Source organism: Macrobrachium rosenbergii, chromosome 34 (genome assembly GCF_040412425.1).
Source record: "Macrobrachium rosenbergii isolate ZJJX-2024 chromosome 34, ASM4041242v1, whole genome shotgun sequence".
NCBI classification, from domain to species: domain Eukaryota; kingdom Metazoa; phylum Arthropoda; class Malacostraca; order Decapoda; family Palaemonidae; genus Macrobrachium; species Macrobrachium rosenbergii.
In genome coordinates, this window is record NC_089774.1 from 5193350 (window position 1) to 5219678 (window position 26329).

At 36.7% G+C, this 26329-nt stretch overlaps 2 protein-coding genes and 1 long non-coding RNA gene across 3 annotated transcripts in view; all 3 read left to right on the forward strand.

Moving 5' to 3' along the window:
- The window catches only part of LOC136856096 (major facilitator superfamily domain-containing protein 6-A-like), a 32759-nt gene extending 29067 nt beyond the window's left edge, over nucleotides 1-3692 (forward strand). The window contains 2 exon segments of the mRNA XM_067133737.1: nucleotides 2-106; nucleotides 1419-3692. Of these exon segments, the coding sequence (XP_066989838.1) occupies nucleotides 2-106; nucleotides 1419-1813 (500 nt within the window). The 3' untranslated portion in view covers nucleotides 1814-3692.
- A 1483-nt stretch (nucleotides 3693-5175) lies between these two features.
- On the forward strand, nucleotides 5176-8293 carry LOC136856097 (uncharacterized). Its single transcript, XR_010858232.1, has 3 exons — nucleotides 5176-5322; nucleotides 6159-6286; nucleotides 7680-8293. It is a non-coding gene; the product is annotated as an uncharacterized lncRNA (long non-coding RNA).
- Nucleotides 8294-10324: 2031 nt separating this feature from the next.
- On the forward strand, nucleotides 10325-23727 carry Polr3E (RNA polymerase III subunit E). The gene is made up of 11 exons (XM_067133739.1): nucleotides 10325-10662; nucleotides 11943-12044; nucleotides 12680-12834; nucleotides 15161-15360; nucleotides 15755-15902; nucleotides 16372-16598; nucleotides 17631-17872; nucleotides 18960-19100; nucleotides 19522-19523; nucleotides 20876-20954; nucleotides 23357-23727. The coding sequence occupies exons 1-11, from the start codon at nucleotides 10621-10623 to the stop codon at nucleotides 23501-23503; spliced, it is 1485 nt and encodes a 494-aa protein (XP_066989840.1). The 5' UTR covers nucleotides 10325-10620; the 3' UTR covers nucleotides 23504-23727.
- The last annotated feature ends 2602 nt before the right edge of the window (nucleotides 23728-26329 follow it).

The window sequence follows — 26329 nt, forward strand, 5'->3', positions numbered from 1 at the left end:
GTGTCCCTCCTGAGCGCCGCCGCTGTGTCCTACGCCGCGGATTTGGCAACTCCCGCGACCCTGGCCACTCTCCAGGGAGTTTACGGAGGGTTGCATTACGGCGTGGGTGAGTCAGACATCCTTAGAGTTTTAATGTTATAATTATTTAAAAATTATGATTATTAGGGTTATTTATACTTCTGTATGGATGACCTGATGCAGTACAGGAATGAAAAAGTGATTAGGTGGCTGGCCAGAGTGTGTAAGGTATGTCTGAATGAGGGAAAGGTTCTGCAGAAATGGGTGAGAGAAATAATTGTTCCTTTGCATACGAGTAAAGATTACAGAGGAGACTGTAAAGGGTTCTGTAGGCATAACTTTACATGAAGCTAGCTCTCTCTCTCTCTCTCTCTCTCTCTCTCTCTCTCTCTCTCTCTCTCTCTCTCTCTCTCTCTCTCTCTCACTTCCGGGTGTAACCTGTTCATAGGGGCCACGAACCTAAACCAGATCTTCACCATCTTGGTGCCCTTGACAATAGGCCTATATGGTCTCCTATCGAGATTAAATCGTAGTCTTGTCTGAATTCAAAACTAAAGCTTGAAGATACGTCAGACTTCCCATCTGTTATGTTATGCAGATATTCACATGACTTTGCGTGTGTCGTTTATAAATCATCTTCCGTACTCGTTATGTTTACTTAACCGTATCTAAATCTCACTTCCTTTGTTTAAAATCCTCAAAGATTCTCTCTCTAATTCATTAGGCGTAATAAACTATACCTTTGAAGGAAGTATGACTTTTCACAGCTAATATATATTTAGTAATATAATTCTCTATTTCCTGACAGCGCAACTGTCTTCAAATATATTTATATATATAAAAAAGCTGTCTGTGTATCTTTCCCGCCATGACTGGTCCCTTTATTTCGCTCAGTCATCTGTGTCCTGTTTACTCCAAAGAACACCTCAGTGTTTACTTAACATCTGAAGATATTATACCTTTTCTTACTTAAGTTTGTATCTTCTTTTCCATTTGGTCAAATTTCCTCAAAGTCAAACTGTTTATTTTTTAAGACCTTTATCATCCACAGCCGTTTACCACTCCATATTCCTTAATAGGTCTAGTGTTCTTAGACCCATTTTTAAACCAAACCGGTCACTTTCCTGTCTAAATGACACAGGGTTCAGATTCATCATAAAAATTTATGATATTTCTCAATAAATTTTTACGCCAAACTTTATCAACACCCTGTACGTAAGCTTGCATCATCAGAAGCTCTTTCTAGGCCTATTCGAGTCAAGTAAAACTTCTCTTTTTAAATATATTTTATTTATACAAGACTTTGCATTCGAGATTATTAGTCAGGATTTCATACAAGTCAGGATATTTTTATTAAAGTTATTTAAGGGTCCCCGATTAATTTTTTGTCCTAATTTCAGGCCGAGGCGTCGGAAGCCTCATAGGAGGCTTCCTCATGAAGCCAATTGGCGTCCGAGACACCTTCAGGCTGACGGGGGCGATTTCCCTCGTCACCGGCATCGTCTACTTCGTCCTCAACAAACTCTACTTCCAGAAGCTTCAGGACGAGAGGAGGAAGGCGCAAGAGGAGGAGAAGAAGAAGGCGAAGGAGGAAGAGAAGGGAGATAAAAAGAACGAGGGAGAGAAACTCGAAGAACCGACGAAGGAGACGAAGATCACGGTGATAGAAAACGGAGCCAAGACGGGAAATGGCGAAGGGAAACTCAACGAAAATTCTGAGGTCAATAAAACAAAAGAAGGCTGTTCAGCCGTCACGGCGGCGCAGAGCAATGCCGGCTTTATAAAGGACGAGTGATGGAGTCCTTCTTTTCTTAATTTATTTCTCTCCCGGGGGCGTCGAGGACCAGAAATGTGATACGTGGTGCTGCTAGTCTTTTAGGCAGAAATGTTAGAAGGATTTTAAATGAAAGGTTTTAACTGAATATTAGGTAGGAATCGGGAAGAATGAGTACGGCAAAATGGCAGCTCTGGAGTTGCCGTTGCCGTGGAGAGCAGTTTCATAGGCTTTATTGCCACCTGACACTTGCATACTTGTTTAAAAGTAACTTGTAGGCCTGTGTTTTGTCTTCCAAGTAATACTTAACTGATTAGTAGGCCTATTTGCCTCCACTTTGATGTAAGGCATTGTTTTGAAACCCGGTCTTGGGTTAGACTCACAAAGGCATGAATAATTTTACCAATGTCAATAGATTACGTGTATAATATAACAGGTTAGGCCTACCCCTTGTTAGGCCCGGCAAGATTTTTACTGTTACCAATTTTAAAAGAAATTAACTCTTAGGATGAATTATATTCAGGTATACATCGTCCACTTGAAAGTTTGTCCAGAATGTGGCCTCCCAAAAGAATTATTCTTTATTTTCTAAAAACAAATAGTGAAATTTCTGTTATTTAGTGAAATTTTATATTAATTTTCCCAAACTATATTTCAGTTTTCGTAGGCCGAAGTAATTCTCCGAGACTTCCGTAAAAGACATAGCTTATAGATTTTTATCATAACAGTCACAGACAGACTTATATTTTGTGATATTTTACGGCAAAAAAATCACAAATATAATCTATTTTTTAAATTTTATTTTCGTATATCATTGAGTCAGGCGATGTTCACATCAGTCTAGACTGATGTTGCTCTGAGTGACGTTTACGAAGTAAATTTTATACAAAAAAAGATTATTTGTTATATGTTTTTTCTCTTTATCATTTTATATATTTATCAACCACCATTTCCTGATTATTGTACGGTCTTTCAAAATACAAAATACAAAAAATAGAGGAACGACAGATATATCTTCATCCGAGTTTTGATTTTTGTATCCGCTTTCTTGTAGACCTAACTGCCAATGGTATTTGAAATATGATCGTATTCAGTATTTATTGAAACAAGACAGGTTATTTATTGAGGACTAGGTACTTCTGTGTGGGGTAAACATGATGGCAATTATATCTGTTTGTTTAAGATAAGTCTTATGGTTTTGTTACGCGAATACATTATGAGTTGGAGAATATAAACATACAATATAAATACAGTATGTATATCTATACAACAGAATTAGACATAAGACAAGAACTGTATTGAAAATTCAGTATCCAATGTAACTTTGTCAAGGTACAGAATCGAGATATGTCATAGTCCCATTGAGCTTTGTCAAGATACGAAAACAAGAAGAAGTTGACAGCAGGTTTTCAGTCACTGTTTGACAAAAATGATTAAATTTTTCCTTTTCCTTGACCTAAGGACCCAACATGATCAGGAATAGGACACGAGATGCTTCGAGGAAGGACAGAAAGACCCTTTCCAAGTTCCTAGAGAGAGAAAATGGTTCTAGACATTCATTAAGAGTTATATAAGTCTCTGGGTCTGTAGTACCATAGAATAAAATATTGTTCGTAGAAATCATCTCTTTGAAGTATTGTTTATGGTATTAACTTTTCTCTGCGACAGGGAATTGATCATTCGAGTTAGTGTCTGAAAAGGTTAAGCCACCTGCCATAGGTCTAAGGTCCAAAAATAGGTTTTTGGACATAGGCCTACGAAATTCAGCTCGTTGACGCACAGTTCCTCTTGACAGAGTTGTAACTCCGTCCATCCTCATATCTTTATCATAATGCAAATGAAAACCTGTGACAAATTATTGTTAATGCTTTTAGAAAAATAATAAAGTTTGTTGATTAACGATTTCGTCTATAGTCCCTCCCTCCCGGCCTGAAATTTTGACTACCTAATGTCACATTTGGAGAAGTCCGTTTTTTTAGGACTTGTTTTAGCCTATTTTACCGTCTTTTGTTCCTGAAAAGTTTGAATATTATTACAGACTTACTCATTAAAATAGATTTTCAGTTATAAGTTAAACTCAGCCTATTTGCGGCCCGTAAGCTTTGCTTGGTTCGTTCAGGCTAGTCAAGAGTTTTGATAGATTCAAGTTGGATGAGCGAAGAAAAAATGTTTGTAATTGCTTTATTTCTTCTTAGGTATATACTGCATTCTTAATTTGGAAACACAGTAAATAAAATCACAACTATTTATGTCAGTTTCATGAATAGGGTCAACTGATTAGTAGGAAAATTTAACGTCACCGTTATCTGTTGCTCTGAGAGTCTGAATGAACGCAACCTTTGCCTCCCAAAAATAGTTCAGATTCAGGACAACAGATTTCACTGACAAGCAAAGCTCGTATTGTGATGTTAGGCTCTGTTCTTCCAAACATTCTCATTATACCTCACAATCACACAGAAAAAAAATTAAATACAAGTCGAATGTTCATTTCCAAAGACATTTACCGAATTAAACTCTGAGTATCAGGTTAAATAAAAGCATTATTCAAGAGGAGAATGAAATGTGAACCTTCGTAATTTGGATTCTGTTTTCCAAGTTACATTTGTACTTCTATATGGATAATGTGTATAGGATTCACAATAAAATGATTAACAGCCGGGCTTAATTTTTAACCAGGTTATTGATATATGTTTAAATGAAACAAATATCTGCGCGTTATTTTGTCTATCAAGAAGTGTGCTGACTTGAGCCATCTATAGGCGCATAAGAGACAAAAAACAAATGTCAATCAATAAAAAATATTAATTAAGGCAAAATAAACCTCGAATAAATAAATACTAATAAATAAACATTAAAATAAGAGATAAGCAATAAAAGTTTGAGAAACTGATTGATAAAGGCAGTGTTTAAGTAGAAGACTACCTCTGTTGTCTTTGAGACTAACTAAAAGGTCAGCTTTTTATTACGTTTCCATATTTATTTTTTAACCAGTCATAAAGAAAACGACATATGTATTACATAAAGCTTAGAATGGCAGGACCACAGGGGGCAATAAATGATTTACGATGAGAGCTTATGAAACTATAAAATTATTTTCAATTGTAGGCCCATATGAGCTGAATAGTAAGTGTTATATGTTATGTAATGCATAATCTCTACATTTTTTGTGTTGGTTACTACTGCAAGTGAGTAATGATGTTGAAACCAACTTCGTTTGATTATAATATAGATTTATATAAATTAGAATTATACATTCCTAAGATTATTTTCAGTTTACTATTGCAGCAGTTGCCATCAGTCACCAGACATAACTCGAAGGCTACATTTCCCTATCCTGAAGAGCTTCTCTTTAGACTCCTTGGAGAATGCCTGGGTTACGATAATCGTCAGTCTATGCCAAGTTTCACTGTTGTGTTAAAGCTGTTAATTTGTAAATGTTCTCTTGGATGTTGTTATAGCAACTGAGAACTAATTTTATTAATTTTGTTTTGGACTTCTTAATATTTAGCTATTCAAGATGTTGGCCCAACGTGAGTACTAAGTGTTTTTTTATTTTATTATTTTACTGTAGGCCTATTACTGGTAGGCAATGGCCGAGTTTAATCCTGTCAGGCCAGGAATACATAACTGATGAATGTGAGTTTTGGGGAAGTTTACTTTTGGAGAAATGCTGATCTTTGGCCGAGGTGTCTGTTACCCGAGTTTCTCTTAATTATTGAAAGGTACTAGTCGCTATCTGATTTTAAATGCTACAACACTCATGAGACATACAAAACTGCCATTTTAATTGCACCCCAACCAGGTTCCTAGACTAGCCCAGTGAAAGTGAAATGTCTTGACCTAGGGGCGTGGGTTTTACAGCTACCCTTTTTGAAAAGATGTCAAGGAGTTGTATCTGCTGAGCCAAGTGGGTTATCTTAAATTTGAGCCTGCTTGCCCATTTTTGTAATTAGCACTTACCAAATGTAATATTTAAATGGCAGGATTATACTTTGTATGAGAATTTGGGTGGCAACAGGTGGTTAGATTCCAAAACTTTGGGGAAAGACATGCAAATTGTTCTACCCATTGAAAGGTACTAATCAGCATCTGATTTTAAATGCTACTACACTCATGACATACAAAACTGCAATTTTAATTCAGTTCCCCAAAATGTAAGCAGCATGGAAACTTTGACGACAGCAAACTTTCTCAATAGTTTTCAAAGAGCAGCATGCAAAGTGTTGAATCTTGAAAGTTGCAAGAGGCCTTGTTTATAGCAGCATCGCAAGACCGTAAGAAAATCAAAGTACTTGGGGGATCATAGTATTATCCGTCCTCAGTGTAAGAATAATTTTATACTAACAAATTAACTCTTCCTCTTCAGCTATGCAGATGGTAGCACCGCAACCCGTCATGGCAACAACTCCTGTGGTGGCGGCAGCTCCCGTGGTAGCGGCCCCACCTGTGATAGCTGTGGCGGCACCAAATCCGTATAAATGCCCAGTCTGTGTTGTAAGTAAGGAAGTGTTCCTCAAAGCACCCTTTACAGTTTTTATTGTAGATGTTTTGAGTTAAGGAATAGCCTTGACTGTTGTGCCACAGTGCAAGGGGTGGTTCAACATTCAATGTTGCTTTGCAAATCCTTTCTTATGTTTGTCTGAAAGTGTTTTAATTAAAAATACTAAGGAAAACCCTGATAGACAAGGTACCAACTGCATCAAGTTCAGCTACATGAAGAAAGCTATGAATGCTTCAATGGGCAAGAACTGGGCTTCAATGGGCAAGAACTGGGCTTCAATGGGCAAGAACTGGGCTTCAATGGGCAAGAACTGGGCTTCAATGGGCAAGAACTGGGCTTCAATGGGCAAGAACAGGGCTTGGGCAATGGGCAATGGGCAAGAACTGGGCTTCAATGGGCAAGAACTGGGCTTCAATGGGCAAGAATCAATGGGCAAGAACTGGGCAATGGGCAAGAACTCAATGGGCAAGAACTGGGCTTCAATGGGCAAGAACTGGGTTTCAAATGGTGGTTAAACCCATCAGGATTCCAGCAGAAAAATTACAGGGAACTGCCATGACAGGGTGTCAAGAGATCCTGACTTGTGTCAATTACAGTTTTTGTGACAATAAATACCAAAATAAATACCAGAACATAAAATGTTAAGTTAGTGTTTCAGGCTTTCATAATCATAGCTTCATTTCAGCATAATGGAAGGCTTAAATCATTCATTGCACAGAAAATATATACTTGACAGTGAGATGCCACAATCAGCAGGCCTTTCCCATAAGACCAACATGGATGTTTGAACTGATTGTACCCAATTGTAAATAAACCAGAATATTCCTAGCCTATGCAGATTTTTTATAACTTGATTCAGTCCAAGAAGTTTGCGACTAAACTTTAGCTTTGTAGGTTCTAGCTACAAGAAGACTAAACACAGCGTTGCAGGTTGCAGTCATAGTAAGACTAAACATAGCGTTGCAGGTTGCAGTCATAGTAAGACTATACAGTGTAGCAGGTTGCAGCCACAGTAAGACTAAATACAGCATTGGAGGTCCAGCCAAAGTAGGTATAAACACCGCATTGCAGGTGCAATCATAGGACTAAAACTCGTTGCAGGTTGCAGCCATAGTAAGACTAAACACAGCATTGCAGGTTGCAATCATAGGCCTAAACAGCTTAGTAGGTTGCAATCATAGGCCTAAACAGCATTGTAGGTTACAATCATAGGCCTAAACACACCTTAGTGAGTTAGTCACAGGACTAAACATCATTGTAACTTGCAGCCACAACATATTAAAATGCTAGGTATGGCTAAAGCTCACGGCCTAGATTTTCAGCTATGTATTTTTGTCAACTAAGCCTGAATTTTCGAACATTAACATAAAACTTTCGTTCCCTCAGAATGGTTATCTAGTCACGAGGCCACACCCCGTCGGAGTCTGCATGTGCATTTTCATGTGCCCTTTGGGATGGCTTGTCCTCCTCCTGACGATGAGAAAGGCGTGTCGAGTTTGCAATTATCACAAGTGGAGGTTCTTCTGAGTGCGAGGCAACGAGTTTTAGTTGTAACTCGTTTGTAACTTTTATCTAAAACTCATAAATTTTTAGCTTTTAGATATTTATAGTCACTGGAACTAGACTGAGGATTTTAATTTGTATTTTAGCAAGCTGTAATTATCGAGTTGTTGCTTTAGTAATATATATATTTTAAGTTCCAGAAATATATTTTAAAATTTAATGTATTTACTCAGTGCTCAGATTACATTCAGTAAAAACAAAATTAAGTTATGCAATGGAGATGGTAATGTTAACTAGTCATACTTTTTAACCTTATAAGTTTCTGTGGCTGAATAAGCACACTCTTAATCTAATGTAATTTAAAACTTTGCAACGCCAAGGATTCTGCAACCAATTGTTAAAACCAAATTCTTGTTGAACATTATTAATTCTATTTTATAGTTAACCAATTTTATTTTTTGTATTTTATGAAGTTTGAAATTAAAGGAAATTGACAAGCCTGTCTTATTATTGGCCTCCCATTGTTCAGTCTTCAGCAGTCTGTGGTCACAGCATTTTGTAGTGTTTCTGCAACACCATTGCTTTCTAAGCCATCAGCGCAACTTGCTCCAGAGAAGTGTCTGTGTTAAGCCACTTTTTATTACGAAGGGTGTGACTGCAAGCATTGAATGTGTATTTTTCTTCCTCCATATGTTTAGTATAACGATATCCAAGTATTTTCCAGCTGTCAAGGGTAAATCCATTACGTTCTTAATTGGGTTTTAGCTGTTAAGAACCATTTAAATGTTGTAAAGAGATATTTTAATATATTAGTCTCTAAATATTAGTCTGTAAGGGAAAGTCTCAAAGATCATACAACTTTATTTTATTGTATCAGTGTTTTAAATAGCCCAGATGATGGCAACCGTTTTCAGACGTCTTGTCTAGCTTAACATAAGCTTGCCAGATGAGAGTGCTGTGTATGGTAGCTATCAACTATTTAGTGGGCTTATAAAACTGGCATTGAGTATAGCATATACCATAGATTTATTAATTACTCCAACAGTTCATAATTGCAGTACTATAAGAAACTACAAAAATAACAGGTTATGGTCGTTTCATTGAGGGAACATAACTTACTTGCTAGTTACTTGCTGTTAGACCCTCATTTGTCTTATAAACAGGGCTGAAGAGACATGAAAGGAACCTTAATGCGTATAGTCAAAACTCTAAATGTTGGGGTAAGTGTATTTCGAATCAAGTCGAAAGGCTTTTGTATAATCACTGTGATATCGTGGAAGCTTAAATACAGAAAGTAGTGGCTGAATATTTTCAAAGTTTATAGACCTAATATCCCAAAGAAGTGTATATTGACTCGTAACACGAATAGTCTAACTATCCGTGTGTTGACACCATTTCGTTACTTATGTACAACAATTTTCTTAATGTCCGATTTGGTACTACTTGGTCAAAACGGTTATAGTAAACATTCTAGCTTCAACGGGCAGTTAAGAAACCTCATGTAGGGGTGGTCCTTTGACAAAGTGTATATTTGCAAGTGCGTAAGTCGAATCTTTGGTAAATTATAGTAGATAGAGCCGTGGGCTTTCACTCTCTTAACGGACCTATCAGTTACGAAATTAACTGAATTCTCATGAAAATAAAAAGCCAATTTTTATTTGATTCCTAAAAAAACAATTACGTTCTAGTACCCTACTTACGTCACATGTACAGGTTACAATGAATATACCCCTGAATGTTACAGAGACTGCTTATACATCTCAGTCACTAACATAAATTATTTTGTGATGTTGCGTAAATGCAATCAACTTATTAAAGAGAGGTGTTATTCAAGTAAGCTTCTTTTCTGGTCCCACTCCATGGAAGAATATTTGAAAGCCCTAAGACCTATCTCACATATTCAGATGTTCGATGGGGTCCACAGATTCATTTGACGCATGCAGATGTCAGCAGAAATGACAAATCAAACTGATAACTCCATATCAAATGTCAAACCCAAACTTAAGTTAGAGATGAACATGAATTTTCAATCTGTACACAGTATTTTCTGTCATGTAAGTCTTCCAATCCCGTAAGCCCATCACTAGCAACATCTTAATGGATTAATTAATTATCCGCTAAAGGTTTAACGCTTTCCAATTGGTTGTTTAATAACCATATATTCCAGCATTATCCGGAGAAATATCAAAGTGTTTTGGATACGAATGACGATTTCGAAACAGGTCTGCATGCATGAGCTCGGGTTCTGATGAACGAGTGCACCTTCCATAACTGGTTATAATTAATTACATTTAAACAGAACTACGAGGTAATTTGAACGATGGGGTTATTTGTCATTATATTTACTGAGAAGAAACACGTTGGAAGTAAAATTATGCCCTTAATGTAAAAAACAGGAAGAAGAAGAAGAAGCAATTAGTGTTAGACTACGGTACTGTCACCGAACACAATCGAAGTGACTTTTAGAAATACAAGAAAACAAACTTTAAAAAGCTCCGCACGTGATAAATCAAAGGCAATTCAAAAGGATAAATTAATAAACAGATAAATAAAAGTTTAATCTCATTACATAAATTCTTTTTGTCCGTACCAGCGTTAAAACAAGCATACAAAAGACAGCTTAGTAGTTCGCTAAAGTCCTTCGCCGGCTTCGCGTTCACGAATGTAAACAACTCAATGTGGTTGTTTACCCTACAAAGGAAATCCTAGTGACATCAGACCGTATTTACCTAATTGCAGGCCGTTATTTACCTAATTGGGGGCCATATTTACCCAATTGAAGGCCTACACGACAATTGCGAAGTTTTAGAAACCTTATTTTAATATGAAAAGCGACGAAAACGACAGTGATCCTGTAGTTGCCGAGGTAAGTGCCCTGGAGAGGGACGTCTTACTTAAGGGGTACTTCTACCCTTTTCGGGTCAATTTCCGGGTCCACATGCATGCCCCTGGGTCAACAGTAATATTTTATAAGATACCAATAAGCCTCCAGCCAGCCATATTAGTTTTTCGAGCTGAAATGGCTACGAAATGATAGGGCACCAAAATAACCTAAAAATACCAACCTAACGTACCCTAGGGGTGTTCATGGTTCCAATTTTGCCGTATTAGCTGTGGGTCCAGGGGGGCAAAGCCCCCTGGCCAGGTCAGGGCAAAGCCCCCGGAAAAGTCAGGTTGGGAAGGGAACAGGTTGGGAAGGGAAGAGGTTAGGTCAGGACATAACATTATAGGAAATTCATGGTCGGGTTCTTCATGCATAACCCATTTCTCTGCAATGCATCCACTCAATAAAACTCATTTAGAACCCCGTTTCATCATGGGTTCGTCGGTTATTCAAAGTCCCAATTTGCTCCTACACCAGGTCAAGAGTTTTATTTTATGTTAATGACACAACTCTGTATTCGGTTTTTATGCTTAACTCGTTGATGTCCTTATGGAAATCATAAGCAACTGAAGTCCCTCACAAATTTAAAGTTACCGAGGTATTTGCTATCTTTTGTTTGTTTTAACCTTCATTCCCGGGGACTGGTATTTAAACCTAGCCAAATTCTCATGAATCTAAATTAACTTATTGAGTAGCACACCACAGAACCATCCCCCCCCCCCACCCGAACCCTCTAACCTAACCTGACTTACAGTACACAGCACTAACAATGAAATGAAGAAATGCATCTTAGCCTAAACTTAGTCTACGTAAAGTAGGGTGTAGTGTCTTGTTAAGTCTACATACAGTAGGGTGTACTGTCCTGCCTGAACAAAGCCAAGAGCCGTGGTACCTATTTAAATGAATACATACCTTGCTGAGCATCATGATGTTTCTCTCCAGGTATTTTTCAGCTCGGTGGGCCTTCGTTGATACCACAAGAGTAGGCTATATGGTGATATTGTTGCCTCCTTTGAACAGTAAATTTATGAGATATAGCTCAAAATAATTGTTATCAGGGAGAGAAATCAAAACAGAAGACTATGATTGAGTTCTTATTCATGGATTTCACCCTCTTTTCACTTATAAGAAGATATTCACTTCTGAACTCTTGCTGAACTTGCATGACATCAGGGCTTGAGTGAAAGATGCTTGCATGTATAGATGTGAGAATTGTTGTATATTTCATATTTTAACTTGCTAATAGTTCTTTTCATTTGCAGATTCCAGTGTACCTAGCAAAGACTCTTGCTCAACAATTGTACGTTCTACAGTTTCCTGTTCGGCCACGTTCTCACAATTATGATGAATCAACCATTCTTAAGGTTAGCTGACTTATTGATACTGGTTTTTTTTTCATGAAAATTGAGTTTAGCTTTCTGAATTGATGTTCGTGTTTCTTGATGTGGCTTTCATTGACCAAAGGCATTAAATAATAAACACAAAATTTGATGTTAGAATATTGGTTTGATTAAACACTGCCTTCATGCGCATCTTCCTTTCCAGTAGACTCATAAAAAGATATGCTGATAAAAATAGATACATACTGGTAACTTATAACAAAGTTTGAACAGTGTAGAATCCAGTAGGAACTTGCACAGTGTGAGCTGTTTCTAGTTGTCCTTTGTGAATTGTAGAAGCCAGCTTTCTCAAATTTCACATTTATTTCATTCCTGCCTATTGCTGATTTGTATTTGAGGATGTCCTGGTTATTGTTTTATGATATATGTCTACTCATGAATTAATAAGTTGTGCAAAATTATAAGGCTAAGGCCAACTGATATTTAAAATAAGGCTAAAACATTTGTGTGGGTTTTTGTTTTTTTAAATATATTTTTAATGAACATATAGTCACAAAGTAGTAGAATAAGTAATTTTGTTTTCCCTGCTAAAGTAGAATTTATGTGAGCTCATAGGAAATTTTTATCTAAATGTTAACGGCATCCATTTTTTTTCACAGACAAAGATCCGGCCGAGGAGTGGTCAAATAGAGATGGAGTTAGGGTTGCACACCAGGGGAGCAACATATGACAAAAGCAAGGGTGAGCAAATTGCCCTGAATGTAGATGGAGCTTTCAGAGACAAGCGTGATTCAGAGGACAATTTTTATAAAAGGTGTGTTGGTTGATGAAATGTAGATATTTTAATTCTTATGACTTTATTTTAGAGCTGCTTAATTGCCTGTATTTCTTGGGGGTAAATAGAGTGTTGTATTTGTTGTCTGGATGAAGACGGTTGAGGCTGGATTTGTAATCATAGGGCTCAGCTATCACCTGTTGCAATCTGTGATCTCTTGTCCACTATCCTGGTAGGTGGCTTACGCCAGTTTGTGAGTAAGTAACTTAACTCTCTGTAAGTGTTAGCTTGTTTGGATTCAGATTTCTCCTGCATATAACATTTCTTGTCTTTTACCAGTTTTTTTCACTAATACAGAAATATGCGTTCCATTTTTATCACCATCACTGTAAGTTATATTGTTATCCTAGTTTTTTTTCACTTTTACTTTCATCATCATTTTTGTTTGTACTATTATCCATTAACATGTATAGATCAGCCATGACCAACAGCCAACTAAATGAGTTGGTTAGTACTTTGCAGGAACTGATTGCTAAGGTCCTTTCAGAGGAAAGTAGTAGCAAAAAGATGTGTATTTTCTCTGTTAGAAAAGCTGTTTTTGAACACTGTCTAAAGCGCACTAGAAGGCTTTGAAAAAAACTTAGCCATCATACATCATGACAAAAAGCTAGAACATTAAAGCTGAAGGAGTTTCCACCCATAAAGTTACTGTTATTGCAGATATATGCTGTCATTTGTGTTCAGTCCTCCAAAATGAATGCATCTGGTTCTCTGCAGAATACCTTGGTATGACATATCAACCCTAATAGGAACATTTTACTGGTCATGCACTATTTAAAGATGTTTTTCCAACATTTTTACATGCTTTCAGAGTGTAAACCTGTGCCATAAGGCTTATGCCACTATAAATAACCTCTCTCAAAGATGATAGGAGTGATGGAGATGACCCCTCCATGGTACTACAGAAACTTCATTAATTAAGATCCACTCCAGAGTACTGTACCACCCTTCCTGTGTAGGCCACAGATTACCCCCTCCCCATAAACACTAACAAACACTAGTCCTTCCCAGCTTCCTCTCCATCATTTTCATGGTCCAGTTCAAGAGTTGCAATGTATTTAAAATCTTATTTATTCATTGAGGACAAACTTTGTCCCAGTTCTATGAAATTTAAAAATGTGAATTAAGTGCTTTGGTTCAACTGTTTAATATGTAGCACCTCATCTTGACGGACACTTTGCTGTGTCTGGCTTTCTGATAAGTAACAAAGATTCAAATATCATATATTATAGTGTGCACTTGAATATTTTGTAGACAGCGTAGAGGTAACAGCAGTTCTACATAGTTCCTAACCAAAACTAACCTGTTTCAGTGTAAGAGATTTATTTAAAAATTCATGACATCTAAAATATTCATAATATTACAGCTGATAAGTACAGAGGTCTGTTAAGTTGAGGTGTTATTTGAGTACTCCCCCCAAGAATGAGATAAGAGCTGTCTCCCCTCTCCCACACTCTCTTTACCTCGTTGCATCTGATCTCACACCTCCTTGTGTATTACCTGGCGAGGCTTCTCATAACTATTGCCAGTACACCCTACATATGGTTTTAGAAATCTCTGTATATGTCTGAAGAAGGAAGTTTGTAGGTATGGAGAGATATGGCAAAAGTTGTGGTTATATTTTATTAATGGCCTGATTTCTGCCCACAATTTGTTAGATATGGTGCCGACTCTGTTAGGGTGTAGGAAGGAAAAATTTTACAAAAACTATAGCCCAAAATATTACTGCAAACATCAACCAAATACTTATGGTGGAACATAAAAATTAGTGTTCATTGTAATAAATGCAGAATATCCATTTTTCATGTATCCTCTCAATTTATTTCCAGTGACCCATCCTTGCCTCTTTTCCCCACTCTCCTCCCCACCCCACATTCCTCAGCCTTCTCCTCTTCCTCATCTGCCTCCATTCCAGCAGTCCACTACCTTCTCTTCTCCCTCTTCCAACCCGTATTGCTGCTGCTCCAGAAGATCTGCACTAAATTACATGTATCATAAACAGAGCTAGACTCATTTACATCACTTGGTCTGTCAATTTTAACAGGTTAAGGCATAAGTAAAAAGTTAGTTATTTTAAAGTCCAGTTTTTAAATTTTTTTTGTAATGTAGTTTTAGTGTGTATCCTTGAAATATTGCCATCCAAATGTTACTTATCCTGTAATGAGGAAAAGTTGTGGAAATGACATGGTACAGTATTGTACCCAACAACATTTTACTGGAGTACAATTGAGAAATCATTATTTTAAACAGACAATCACTTATTTTTATGCATCCTCTCTGTAATGTATAATGTCTTACCCAAAAGCAACGTGATGGACAAACTGGTGCTGACATCAACTAAGGCTCTGAGTGACTGCAGCCGTTACGCAGTCGGTGTAGTTCGAGATTCCGGACTTCACTTAACCCCCATAGCATCGGTGTTTGCCCTTCGCCCATCTCTTGCTTACCTCGACCAGGCCGACAAATGCAGGAAGAAAGAAAGGAAAGACTCGACTGGAGAAGAAGGTGAAATTTTGCAGTCGTTTGAAATATTTCCAGTCTTAGTTTTGTTTGTCACTTTGCTCAGTACTGTTTCCAATACTGTTTTGAATGTGGGAAGGCCTTCTTAACAATGGTACTGATGCTTATGTTCCCGAGTAAGGGGAGCTGTAATAATACTGTATCATTGTATTAGTTTTTCTGATTTGTGTGTCTGTTTTCTGTATCAGTACTGTATGTGTTTGTTGTTTATATTTTCCTCTTTTATTCCACTTACAAATAATATTCTATGGAAGCCTGCTTGCCATCAATTTAGGCTTGTCTCATATGAATGATTCCTCATTTGTTAAAATAAATCAAAATTATAATAGTAATTATAAACTGTAAAATGTAAGCTTATATTTGTCAACATTTTTTCCAGATTCTGACGAAGAGGATAAGGTCAAGAAGGTAACAGTGAGGTTTGAAAAACCCGAGACGGAACGAAGCCGCAAAGCCAAAGAAAAGAGCTACGGGTTTTTACTGCGACAGATTAAAGAGGAACCTTGGGTTGAGGTCAACTATAACAAGTTAGTATCTAAACGTTATTTTTTCTTAACTTTAGGAGTTTCTTGTGTTACTGTGGTTTTATATACACGAGAAGAGCTCTTCACAGAACCTGAAGGTTTCAGTAAGTTTTCTTGGTCATTTGACAGCTCAGACCTCCCTCCTATATTACAATTCAGGCGGAGTATAGTGATGTGTTTTTGATAAAACACATCATTTCTTTTATGTCCAGAGCAAACCCTTCACAAAAGACTGCAGGTTTCTGGTCTTTGGTGACCATGAATGCGGGCTGTATGTTAGTAGAAGAAATTCTGTTTGAGAAAGAATTGAATTTTTAAATGACCTTGAAGTTTCATTGAGCATATGTTCTTTCGTATTAACATCATCCACATTTAACTTAATAATTGCAATGTACTGTGATCTCTTGGCCATACAGTACATTCATGGGTACATTCATTTAAAAGAAATTTGATTAAAAATTCAATCTTTCAGGCATGGCAGCGACAAGAGTGAATTCGAGTCCCGTAAACTATTCTGCATGTACGAAGATGAATTGGTAGATCAGTTTAGTTTGTCCTCAAAAGACTACCTCAACCAGTTGGTCCCTCCAACGGAAGAGGTCAAGATGCTTACCCCAGGCCTTCCAGCCCATCTGATGTCAAAGTCAGGGCTGATCTCACTTGATCTCCACAACCATGTGAAAACGGTTATGATTAATGGTATGTCTTTTTAAAATTTAATTTTGTCAAAAATACTGGATAGTTTACTGTGTATAGTATCCATTTTATCCGTCTTATACTGTAATGTATTTGTTTAATTAGTTTTTTGTATCAGTGCCAATTTTGTCCCCTTTGAAGAGACAGTTATTTTGATTGTTTAATGCTATGAATTTAAAGATTTCTATATACAGTACTGTATTTAGGTAATTAATATGCCTAGTTCATTTTCTGCATAGTTAAGATTAACCAAAAGAGTCAGAATGAAATGCTGCAAAAAAGTTATGGTATCTTCGTGTCATTTATATTGTGGCATGGACAGTTAGGTGCATGTGTACAGGCTTGTCTTAAATGCGTTCAGCATCCACTCTTTACTTCCGTAAGTGAGAGTTGGCCCATGAATCCATTCAGGCATCCTAACTTTTATGCTTCACTTCCAAAAACATTTAACAAAGCTCCTGCACTTTCAGTTTTTCCACATGTTCTTTGGGTCATCTCATCTCTCATCTTAAAAAAATCCATGACATATACTTAGAATAGGATCATTCTTCTTCTACCGCACATCTTTTGTGATTGCTGTGTACGCACATATCCTTTGTGTTTACCTTGTTCACCCATTGTTTAGTAGTATTTGTTCTTTATTTATATATTTTTTACTTTTTCCCTTTTGCCAGCTTTGATAAGGTATCATTACAAAGTATAATTTTTGTTTGGACAAAAATTAAAGAAGCATCTTCCATCTTTGGCTCCTAACCTGTTTAGCTATTGCATAAAGAGTATGCCATTGGAATTGAGTAAAGGCAAAAAAGCCTGCACTAGAATAGGTCTGAAATCTTGTGGCAGCTATTGAAGATTTCCTAGTCAAGATTCTGAAGTTGTTGGTGCAAGTCAAAATTTTGGTTTTTTTGTAACTGGTCATTATCTGACAAAAGATTATTGGATATTTATGTTTTAGTGTTGCAGCTGCATTTGGCCTTGTTTACAGAGCTGATGATCTGACTGAAGATTGTTAGTGGTTTATGCTTTGTTTTGCAGCTGGTGTGGCCTCATTTACAGAGCTGATTGAAGTTTTAGATCGTGGGAACGCGGCAGAATTCTTGTTGTCTGTGCTGAAAGTGCTTCAGCAGGTGGCAGTGCTCGTCCAGGGGAACTGGGTAGTTAAGAGTGATCTTCTCTATCCAAAAGACAGCAAGTCAGAGACAGGAGTTTGCAATGAACTGATTCAGCGAGGACGGGATTTTGTCGTAAGTTGTTCTTTGTTTTGTAAAGAGATATGTGTTTGTGTGTATTTGGTAATATATTGGGGATATTTCCAAGGTAAAAGTCAATTAGTTATTCGTGATGATTCATCCCCAGTCCCACCGGATAATAGTTAAGAAAATAGTAAAGTATTTGAGACTCAGGTTTATAGTTTTCTTTATGAATGGATTAATTAATGACAAGTAAGGTCAGGTCAAGGTGATATTCCTGAGTGATAGGATGAACGTTCATTTCAGTCATTGTTATAATGCTTCTTTGAGGAAATATAGCATTTACTTAATGATTTTGTTATTCTCTATTATTTTTCTTGGCATCCATTGTCTCTCCACGAAATAAAGGCATTATTACAGACAGTTCAATTAAGGATTGTTAAGAAATAGGATTATGAGGAGTATACTTTATCTCTCTTGATTTGTTAACATTCAAGGCTATTTCAAAACATCTCGACCATTTATTCAGTTTAGTATGGTTGGTGGGTTGTTATGAGCAAAGTAAATTAAATTTGAAAATGTCAGTTTTAACCATAAGATGTCTAGTGACACTTTGCATAAGCAATCACACAAGTGTAAGATGCTAAGAGTACCACATGATCGTAATGCTTCCATGTGTTGAGATGAAATGTTTCTTTTTTATATTCTTTATGGTCTTGGCGATCCCGATACGAGACTAGTTCAGATCGTGCATTTTGAAAATTTCTGGGTGTTTCTTTAATGTTTCAAAAGCACATTTCAAATTTGTGATAGTGACTGCGTTATATTTTCCATCACCTAACCGCAGTGCGTTGAATAGACTTTGTAGTCAAGTTGTGCCATATTTTTGTTTGCATATTCTCACAGATTAAATAGGTATATAAGATTAATGGTTCATATATTCAGTAACAAATGGTTGGTGGGTTGTTATAATAGCCATCATTCATAATTAAATTTTATGAATAGTTTCTGATTTGAAAACCAACAGCTGTTTTACATTACAATTTGCTGCTTCAATTCAGGATATGAAACCAAAGGTTTCTTATGTCACTGAATATTCATAAGATGTTCCTTTTGTCTAGTTTTTATTTTGAGATGAAAATTTTTCCCTTTTATATGTTCTTTAAGAACCCAGTTTTGGCGATCGCCTGAAGTAACAGACACAGTAAAGCTGCCTGGTGGTGATGTGAAGGAAATTCTATCTGGGGTATCAATGTACTGTTCGGCAAGAGCTGTCTGGGAATTCTTGCTTCCAACTGATACAGCTTTTGTGATAGTGATTTATAGATTATATTTTCCATCAGTAAAGGCACCTGTAATGTCACACACATTTGGGGAAAATAAGTTGGCCACATTTTTGTTTGAAATATTGAAAAAGTATGGAATTTATATAAGATTAATTGCGTGTTTATGAAATTCAGTAACATATGATTCAAATTGTGACTTTTTTTTTTTTTAAATGTTTACATTGTGAATTGATATTTGATTAAAATGATTTTATTGTTTTATGACATACATTAGCCTTGATTTGAAAACCATTAACTTTGTTTTAGTGTACCATGAGACCCTGTCTAAATTATACTATAATAGACTCAGAACAAGGTTTTTATTAATTTCAGTAAACAATTGACATTAAATTATGGCAATAAGATGTTCAATATTTGTCTCAGATTTTTTAGGTGTTTTGATAGTTCTAGAAGTCATGTTTTCAACCAGTCAAAGTTATACATGAACACCCGCCCAAGAACCCATGTTTCCCAAAAGTTACAAAGTTAGGATTAGGTTTCTTGGCTGAACCCCACTAGTCACAGTATGTCAGCCTGCCCTGTGCCCTTGTTATGCAGATCCAGTGACACTGGCCTTATCAGTATAGATAATATAACTTAGTAATCATTCTCGGAGGTCTGTTTAATGAAGTCTCAGCTCTGAAATGCTTTGGAACAAAGCTCAAGAACTGTGAATGGGCTTGTGCCATGGTTGACTGTTGTACCATCATCTTGTACTTTAGATATGTGCATTTCGGCTCCAAACTTAATGAGCACCTATAATTTCAGACCACACTGTTGCCTGGGAAAATGAAGGATGCATGGTATATGAACTAGGCAATTGGTATTGATGCTATCATTCTAGAAGAATGATAGCATCTGATATGCATCTGATCATTTCTCCAAGATAATTTCAAACTGTATTGTAAATCCTTTTCATTATAGCACAGCACTTATCTCCTAATGACATTATCAACTATACTCATTGGTGTCCCATTCATCTGTGAGACATGTTATGCATTGAGGGACATCCAGAGCTGGTCAGAGTTTTGCAAGAGAAACTTAGTTTTCCACAAATCAGATAAACTATTCGGATATAGTTGATCAATGTCATGTACAGTATAGTGCTGTCATCAAGGTGATGGTTGAACTGTCAGACAAACATCAGCTCTAAGATCAAGGTTGACAGGCCTTGGAGTGACCCATCTAGTTGCTAACTAAAAACCTCTCAGGAGCCAAAGAAATATAAAACATGAGTTGTCACCATGAACAAACAGAAGGTTTATATAGTAAACTGGTAATCCATGGGCTTGCTAGACTACATGAAAGCCTAATAAAGAAATAGATAGTACCAGAAAAGTGTGACAAGAGCAACATGCTAATATTATAAAAAGGAAAAGGGATGAACTGCAATGTGGAAACTTAGAGGAATAAGGTTTCTTGAGCCTGCTATGAAAATATTGGGAAAGCTGAGAAAAATGGTTGAAGCTGATAAGTATCAGTTTAGCTACATGTCGCAGATCAACAACACAAGTCTTTATAAAGGGACAGTTACAAGAAATATGCCAAGTGAAGAGTTAAGAGAATGCAAAGATTCATGGCTGGAGTGCAGTGGGGATATTGTATTACAGATGCAGTTGATGGAGAGCTGTGGTATCCCTTTTCAGCCAGTTATGACAAGCCTGTGCAGCAAGGATTGAGTTTATGTAGTAGTAATTCTTTTAAAATAATTTTGTAGCATTACGGTTCCAGAAACAATCTTGAGAACTTCCTGCTATGATTCCAGGTATCCTGACGTGTTCCAGCGGCAGCAGATGATCTGGCAGTCAAGGAGTGAACAGCTCGCTCATGTATTCACTGAGAAGGTAAGTAACTGTTAGTGTACAGACACCACCCTACTTACGAACATTCAACTTAAAAACATTCAGAGATACAAAGGAATGGGATCGCAAATTAAAATTGTGCTCAGAGTGCTCCCCTGTGCCACTCCTAAGTTCAAATATTGTTTTGTGCGCCTATTCTGTACATACAGCACTGTATGCACAGTGTATTGTATATTAGGATGAAAAAACGTACAGTTCTGTATTGATTTTATATCACTGTACATAAACAGGCATAAAGAGTACAGTAACCAACTTCCAATACAATTCAGCATACAAACAGCCATCTGGAACATAACTCATAAGTAGGGTGGTGTCTGTACTTCAGTATGAAAACCATTTTTACTGTTCCATTACAATTTGAATTTGGTCTATATTCTTTTTGATGTCTGAGTAGCAGTAATCCTGACTTTTTTTATTCTGCAAGGAATGCAGACATTGTTGCATCTTTATCTCAAAAATAGAATAGGAAATGCTACTTATTTGTTTTGCAACAAACCAATTACAGCAGTAACATTTCAGCTTAAAAGGCCTCTGTACTTATCAGCTACCTTATTAGGATTTTTTACTATGCTACCATTTCAGGTAAACCTCCCAAATTGAATGTTAAATGTAAATTACAGGTTAGTTTAGGTTATGAATTATGTGGAATTGCTGTTAGCAGTGAGACATCTGGAAAATATTCAACTTCAGGCTGTAGTACAGGGTCTTCATGAATCTTAAATCTTCCATTCACAATTCAGATGAACATTGTCTGCTGCCTAGCAGCACTGTGTATGTTCCTTAGATCATGGGATCTTTTGCAGCCAAGGCCTCGCTATGTGTACCCTGGCCAATGGTAGTAAGGCTTTCCATTTTGTAGAATATTTTCTGATTGTTTTACTAAATATGGTTATTCAGTGTCCTTTCTTTAGTCATGCAAGCATTTGTTCCTTTAAACATATCACTTCGATGTGCTAGTACATAAGAAGGATTTTGATGAAATTCTAGGAGGCATTTTCTTCTCACCATTGGATAAACAGGTCTCATTAGCTTTTTGTTACCATCAGGATGACATTTAGTAAATGATTAGTGATGTAAGCAATATGTTTGGTAGTGTGTTAGAATAGAAGTGTTCAAAACTTAGTAAAATTATGAGCTAATTAGAGTATTATTCACAACTGGTGAAATGCTCAGCAGTCATAATTTATTAATGCCATCAAGTAGTACTCTGCCTGTTCAAAAACCGCATTCATTTCTAAAAACCACTAGAAAAATTACTTACAGAACAGGTACTGGGTTAACCAGTGTCGAAAGTCAGTGAGGACTAGTTTCCCGTTGTTTCTGGTATTATCTAAGAGGCAACCCTCTAGTCTTGGTTCCACATACAGAGAGCATAGGTAATTTTTTTTATCAGTATAGGTCTGAATAGCATGGGCTTTTACTTTTGGTTGTGGGGGAAATCTATGAGACTTACAATTCAGACCAGGGTTACATAAATTGTCTCCAGCTCTAACATCCTAGTTCCTGAAAAATTTTTAAATGTTTAGCACCAGAAGCAATGCAACAATGGTATCAGTGTACAATTTATACTACTATTTTTTCTTGCATCATTCTCCTTGAAGGACATATTTGAAGTTGCTGCATCTGTGGATGATCGAGATATAAATGGCTTCCGATTAGTACCTGTGTGATTCGTGTATCTCTTTTGATTGTTTGTTCTAGGAAGGATGTCAGACTTAATCCTTCATAGTATTTGCACTCAAAGTGCTCGAATCTTTTAGCCTTACTGAGCAGCAACACAGTGTCAAGGGCCCTGTATCCAAACACTTATTTGGAATTTATGAAAGGGAAGATGAGGGAGTTTTGTCTCACTGGAACCTTCCCCTGTTCATGTTCCATAGCTTTTAACAGCAGAGGTTCTGGCTGTGATACCACTTAGAATGTGGGTTCTGGGGATAGAGAGCCGAAGCTTCTTGACCATCTACCTCAGAAAGCATATTATCTACCTCACAGAGGTCTGTTTCCCAATGTACCAAGTAGTTAGCATGTAATATATGTTTGTATGTTTGTGATATTTATGATCTAAATGTCTACAATGATTTGAAGACATTCTGTGGGCTACAGTAGATATTTTATAGTTGCAAATGGTTGTGAAAGCAGTCCTCCATATATTTTCTGTACCCCATGATTAACTTTGTCAGTGCAACATTAGTATATTCTGTATTACTGTAGTACAATGAGATGACATTTGTTTGTTGTCAAATATGTTTCACTATAGAAAAGATTTATATAGAAACCAAAGTTACAGTACAGTATTTAAGTTGTACTTATGCTAAAGTAATGTGGTATTGATACTAGATCAATTGAAAGTGAAGAGCATCTCCTAAAATAATTTATTATTTCAGCAAATCAAACAAGAAGACTCGAAACCAGGAACGTCTCGTAAATCCCAGCTGTTGCACGCCAGAACAAGCTCCACGGAAGATCAGTCGTCTAATCAGAGTCAGTCATTTCCATCAAAGCAACGGAAAGCTAATACGGATTTTAGCTGAGGCAGTCTTAATTAGTACTTGTGTTTGACTGGAACGTACTGTGATCACTCTTTTATTTTATATTAAACGTTTTTCACGTGAGCATTGTATAGAGAAGTTAACCGTTTTCTGAAAATGTTATAATTTTGTTGTTTAAACTTTTCTTTGTATTGTGGAATGTCAACTGATGAGTTTTATATTTATTACTTTTTATTTAAATTAAACTCCCCACAATTGCACCCTGCCTCGGTAGTTTCATTTACAAAGTTTATCCACACTCCAGAAGATTAATTAGAATTGTTTTCAGATATTCACAATACTCTCCAACAGTGACCTAATTTTTGTAACACACACTTGGTATGTATTGTATTTTGGCCTTAGTAAATACATACTGAATGTTGTGGTTTTTGAAATGAATAGATGCAACAGTGTATTAGTACTTTCAAGTCCATTGAATCTTGCGGGAATTGTGTATAAAATATAATACAGTACAAGCAAGCATTGTGCTGCTGGAAATTTGTGTAAGCGTTCTTGAAATTAACTTTGATTTTGAAGTCATGTAGCCCAGAGTGTCAATGTTACATCAACTGTCTCTGTGGGCCTCAAGAGGAAGGACGCTGTTCTTACAGTGGGGCAAATTATTTTTATGGTTGCCTTGAGGATAACCAAGATGAATGGTAAAGTCATGAAGGATCTAACATTTATCTAGGTGTGGTATGTAAATAGCAGATGTGTCAGCATATCAACTCGAATGGTAATGACATTGGCATTACCTTAGTTTGCTATCTGAAGGATCTTTTTTTCCTGTGATCGTAAAAATCAGCCTGATGTCTTTTGTAAAGAAAATTCTGTTGACGGTATTTGTGGTGATGGTTACATTTCCAGTAGAGTTTTAAAATTCAAAAATAGTGCTTTTTAAATGTCAAAGTTTTCAGGTTAGAAATATTTAAGTGACCTATGCACCCAATAAGTCTTTAACTGGCTAATTTACACTGGGCTGTGATTTTAAGAATTTATTTAAAGAAAACAAATTTGTGCTTATCAGTTGCAAAGGAGAAGACCACAAAACTTAAACACCATCACTGTTAGGAGATTATTGTAACTTAAACTGTTAAAAAATATCTATTCCTAGATGAGTACGGATTGTACACAAATGTCTAGGCAAAAGAAAGCACCACAGGTAGAGAGGAAAAGATTAAGTGAGAGAACAGAATCCTGAGAAACACCACTTTAGATGGGAAAGATGATAATGTGTACACAACAACATCTGAAAAAAATTTACTGTAGTTGTAGTTCATAACAGCTTACAGGTAGAAGTAGTAAAATGATATAATAGGGAAAATTGATGAAACTTGATTTTCAGACTTGAACACCAACAAAAAAAGAAAGATGACCAAACACCAATGAGATAGGAGAATTCACCAGTAGACCTCACTGTATGGGAACCAAACATATGTTCTCAAGGAAGACATGGATTCCAGGGTTGTAAGAAAGTAGAGTTGAGTGAAGTTATGAATATTTTGACTGTGATGGAAGTTCAAGCAACCCCTTGGTAGCTAGAGGTATTAAGGGAGGTTCTAGATGATCAAAATTTTTGTGCAGTGTTAACATTGTGACATATATATGACATTCTACAGTGCATATTTAAGTCCTCCTATGCAAGTGGATGATTATGAAGCAAAATTGTGTGTAGGCTTAACATGATCCTGTACAACTTGCCTTGTTTGTCTTCTTGTGACAATGAAAAACACAGTGAAATGTGTGAGCAGTATGTGGTTGTACAAGCAGGTAGGTTGAAGCACTGGAGCAAAGTGATCTTATTAAAAAATACTTAACTTTGATGTATGTATTGTGGTAAGCATTCTAATGGCATCTGGAGATGTTTTGAAATGCCCAAGCTGCTCAGTCACATCCGTACCTAATACCACACCAACATTGCCAGACAAGAGCAGGAATCCTTAACGCAACACCAATCTCTATCAGGTTTGTCCAGCACAGTTCCTTACATCTGACCACTCTCATCAAATGTAGTGAGTAATTTCTCTCTCTCACAATCACCTGAATAAATTGAGACACAGGTTGCCTAGATTGCTACATCGGTAACATGTAATTGACCCTTTGTCCTTAGACAACCTGGGTGTATGAGGTCTACTACACCGGAAACAGTTACCCCTAAGTGGCTGAGCTTCACCTGGGGTACCTTTATACAATGGTTTGTTGTTTGTTTTTGCCTGATTTGCCATTGCAATAACCTTTAGGGCATTGTTTGTGGCCAGAACGCTGGCTCTAGTCAATAATATATCATTAATAGACGTCACAATATTCTGCAATAGCTTCAACTCAACTCCAATACAAAGGAGAGACTATATGATCTTAACTCTGTTAAGTGAAACTGAATCCTTGGTGATATTCGCTGGTAATAGTAATCCAGTTCTGACCACAGACATAATTGTGCTGAATCGTAATTTGTCTTCCAGTACTCAGCTGCTGCAAGGGTAAGTGGCTATCATCTTAGAAATATTGCTTTTGTTTAAAAATATTAAAAATATCTTGATGGGTATTCTATAAAAGACTTGGCAAATTGTGTCATCATTAAAGTGGAATATTGCAACCCTGTTCATAATAATCTACTTAAGATACAACTTAGGAAACTGCAAAATATACATTTTGAATGTTGGTTTTAGAGCCTTCAAATCTGCCGCCCGTGGATATCGGGAGGGCTGAAAATACCAAGTTATTCAAGGAAAAATCTAAGACTTTCTTATTCTCTGAGTGTAATGAAAGTGTGGATTTGGTAAGACATATGGTGTAATCCATGCAAATATCACAATATCTCTGCCCAATTGT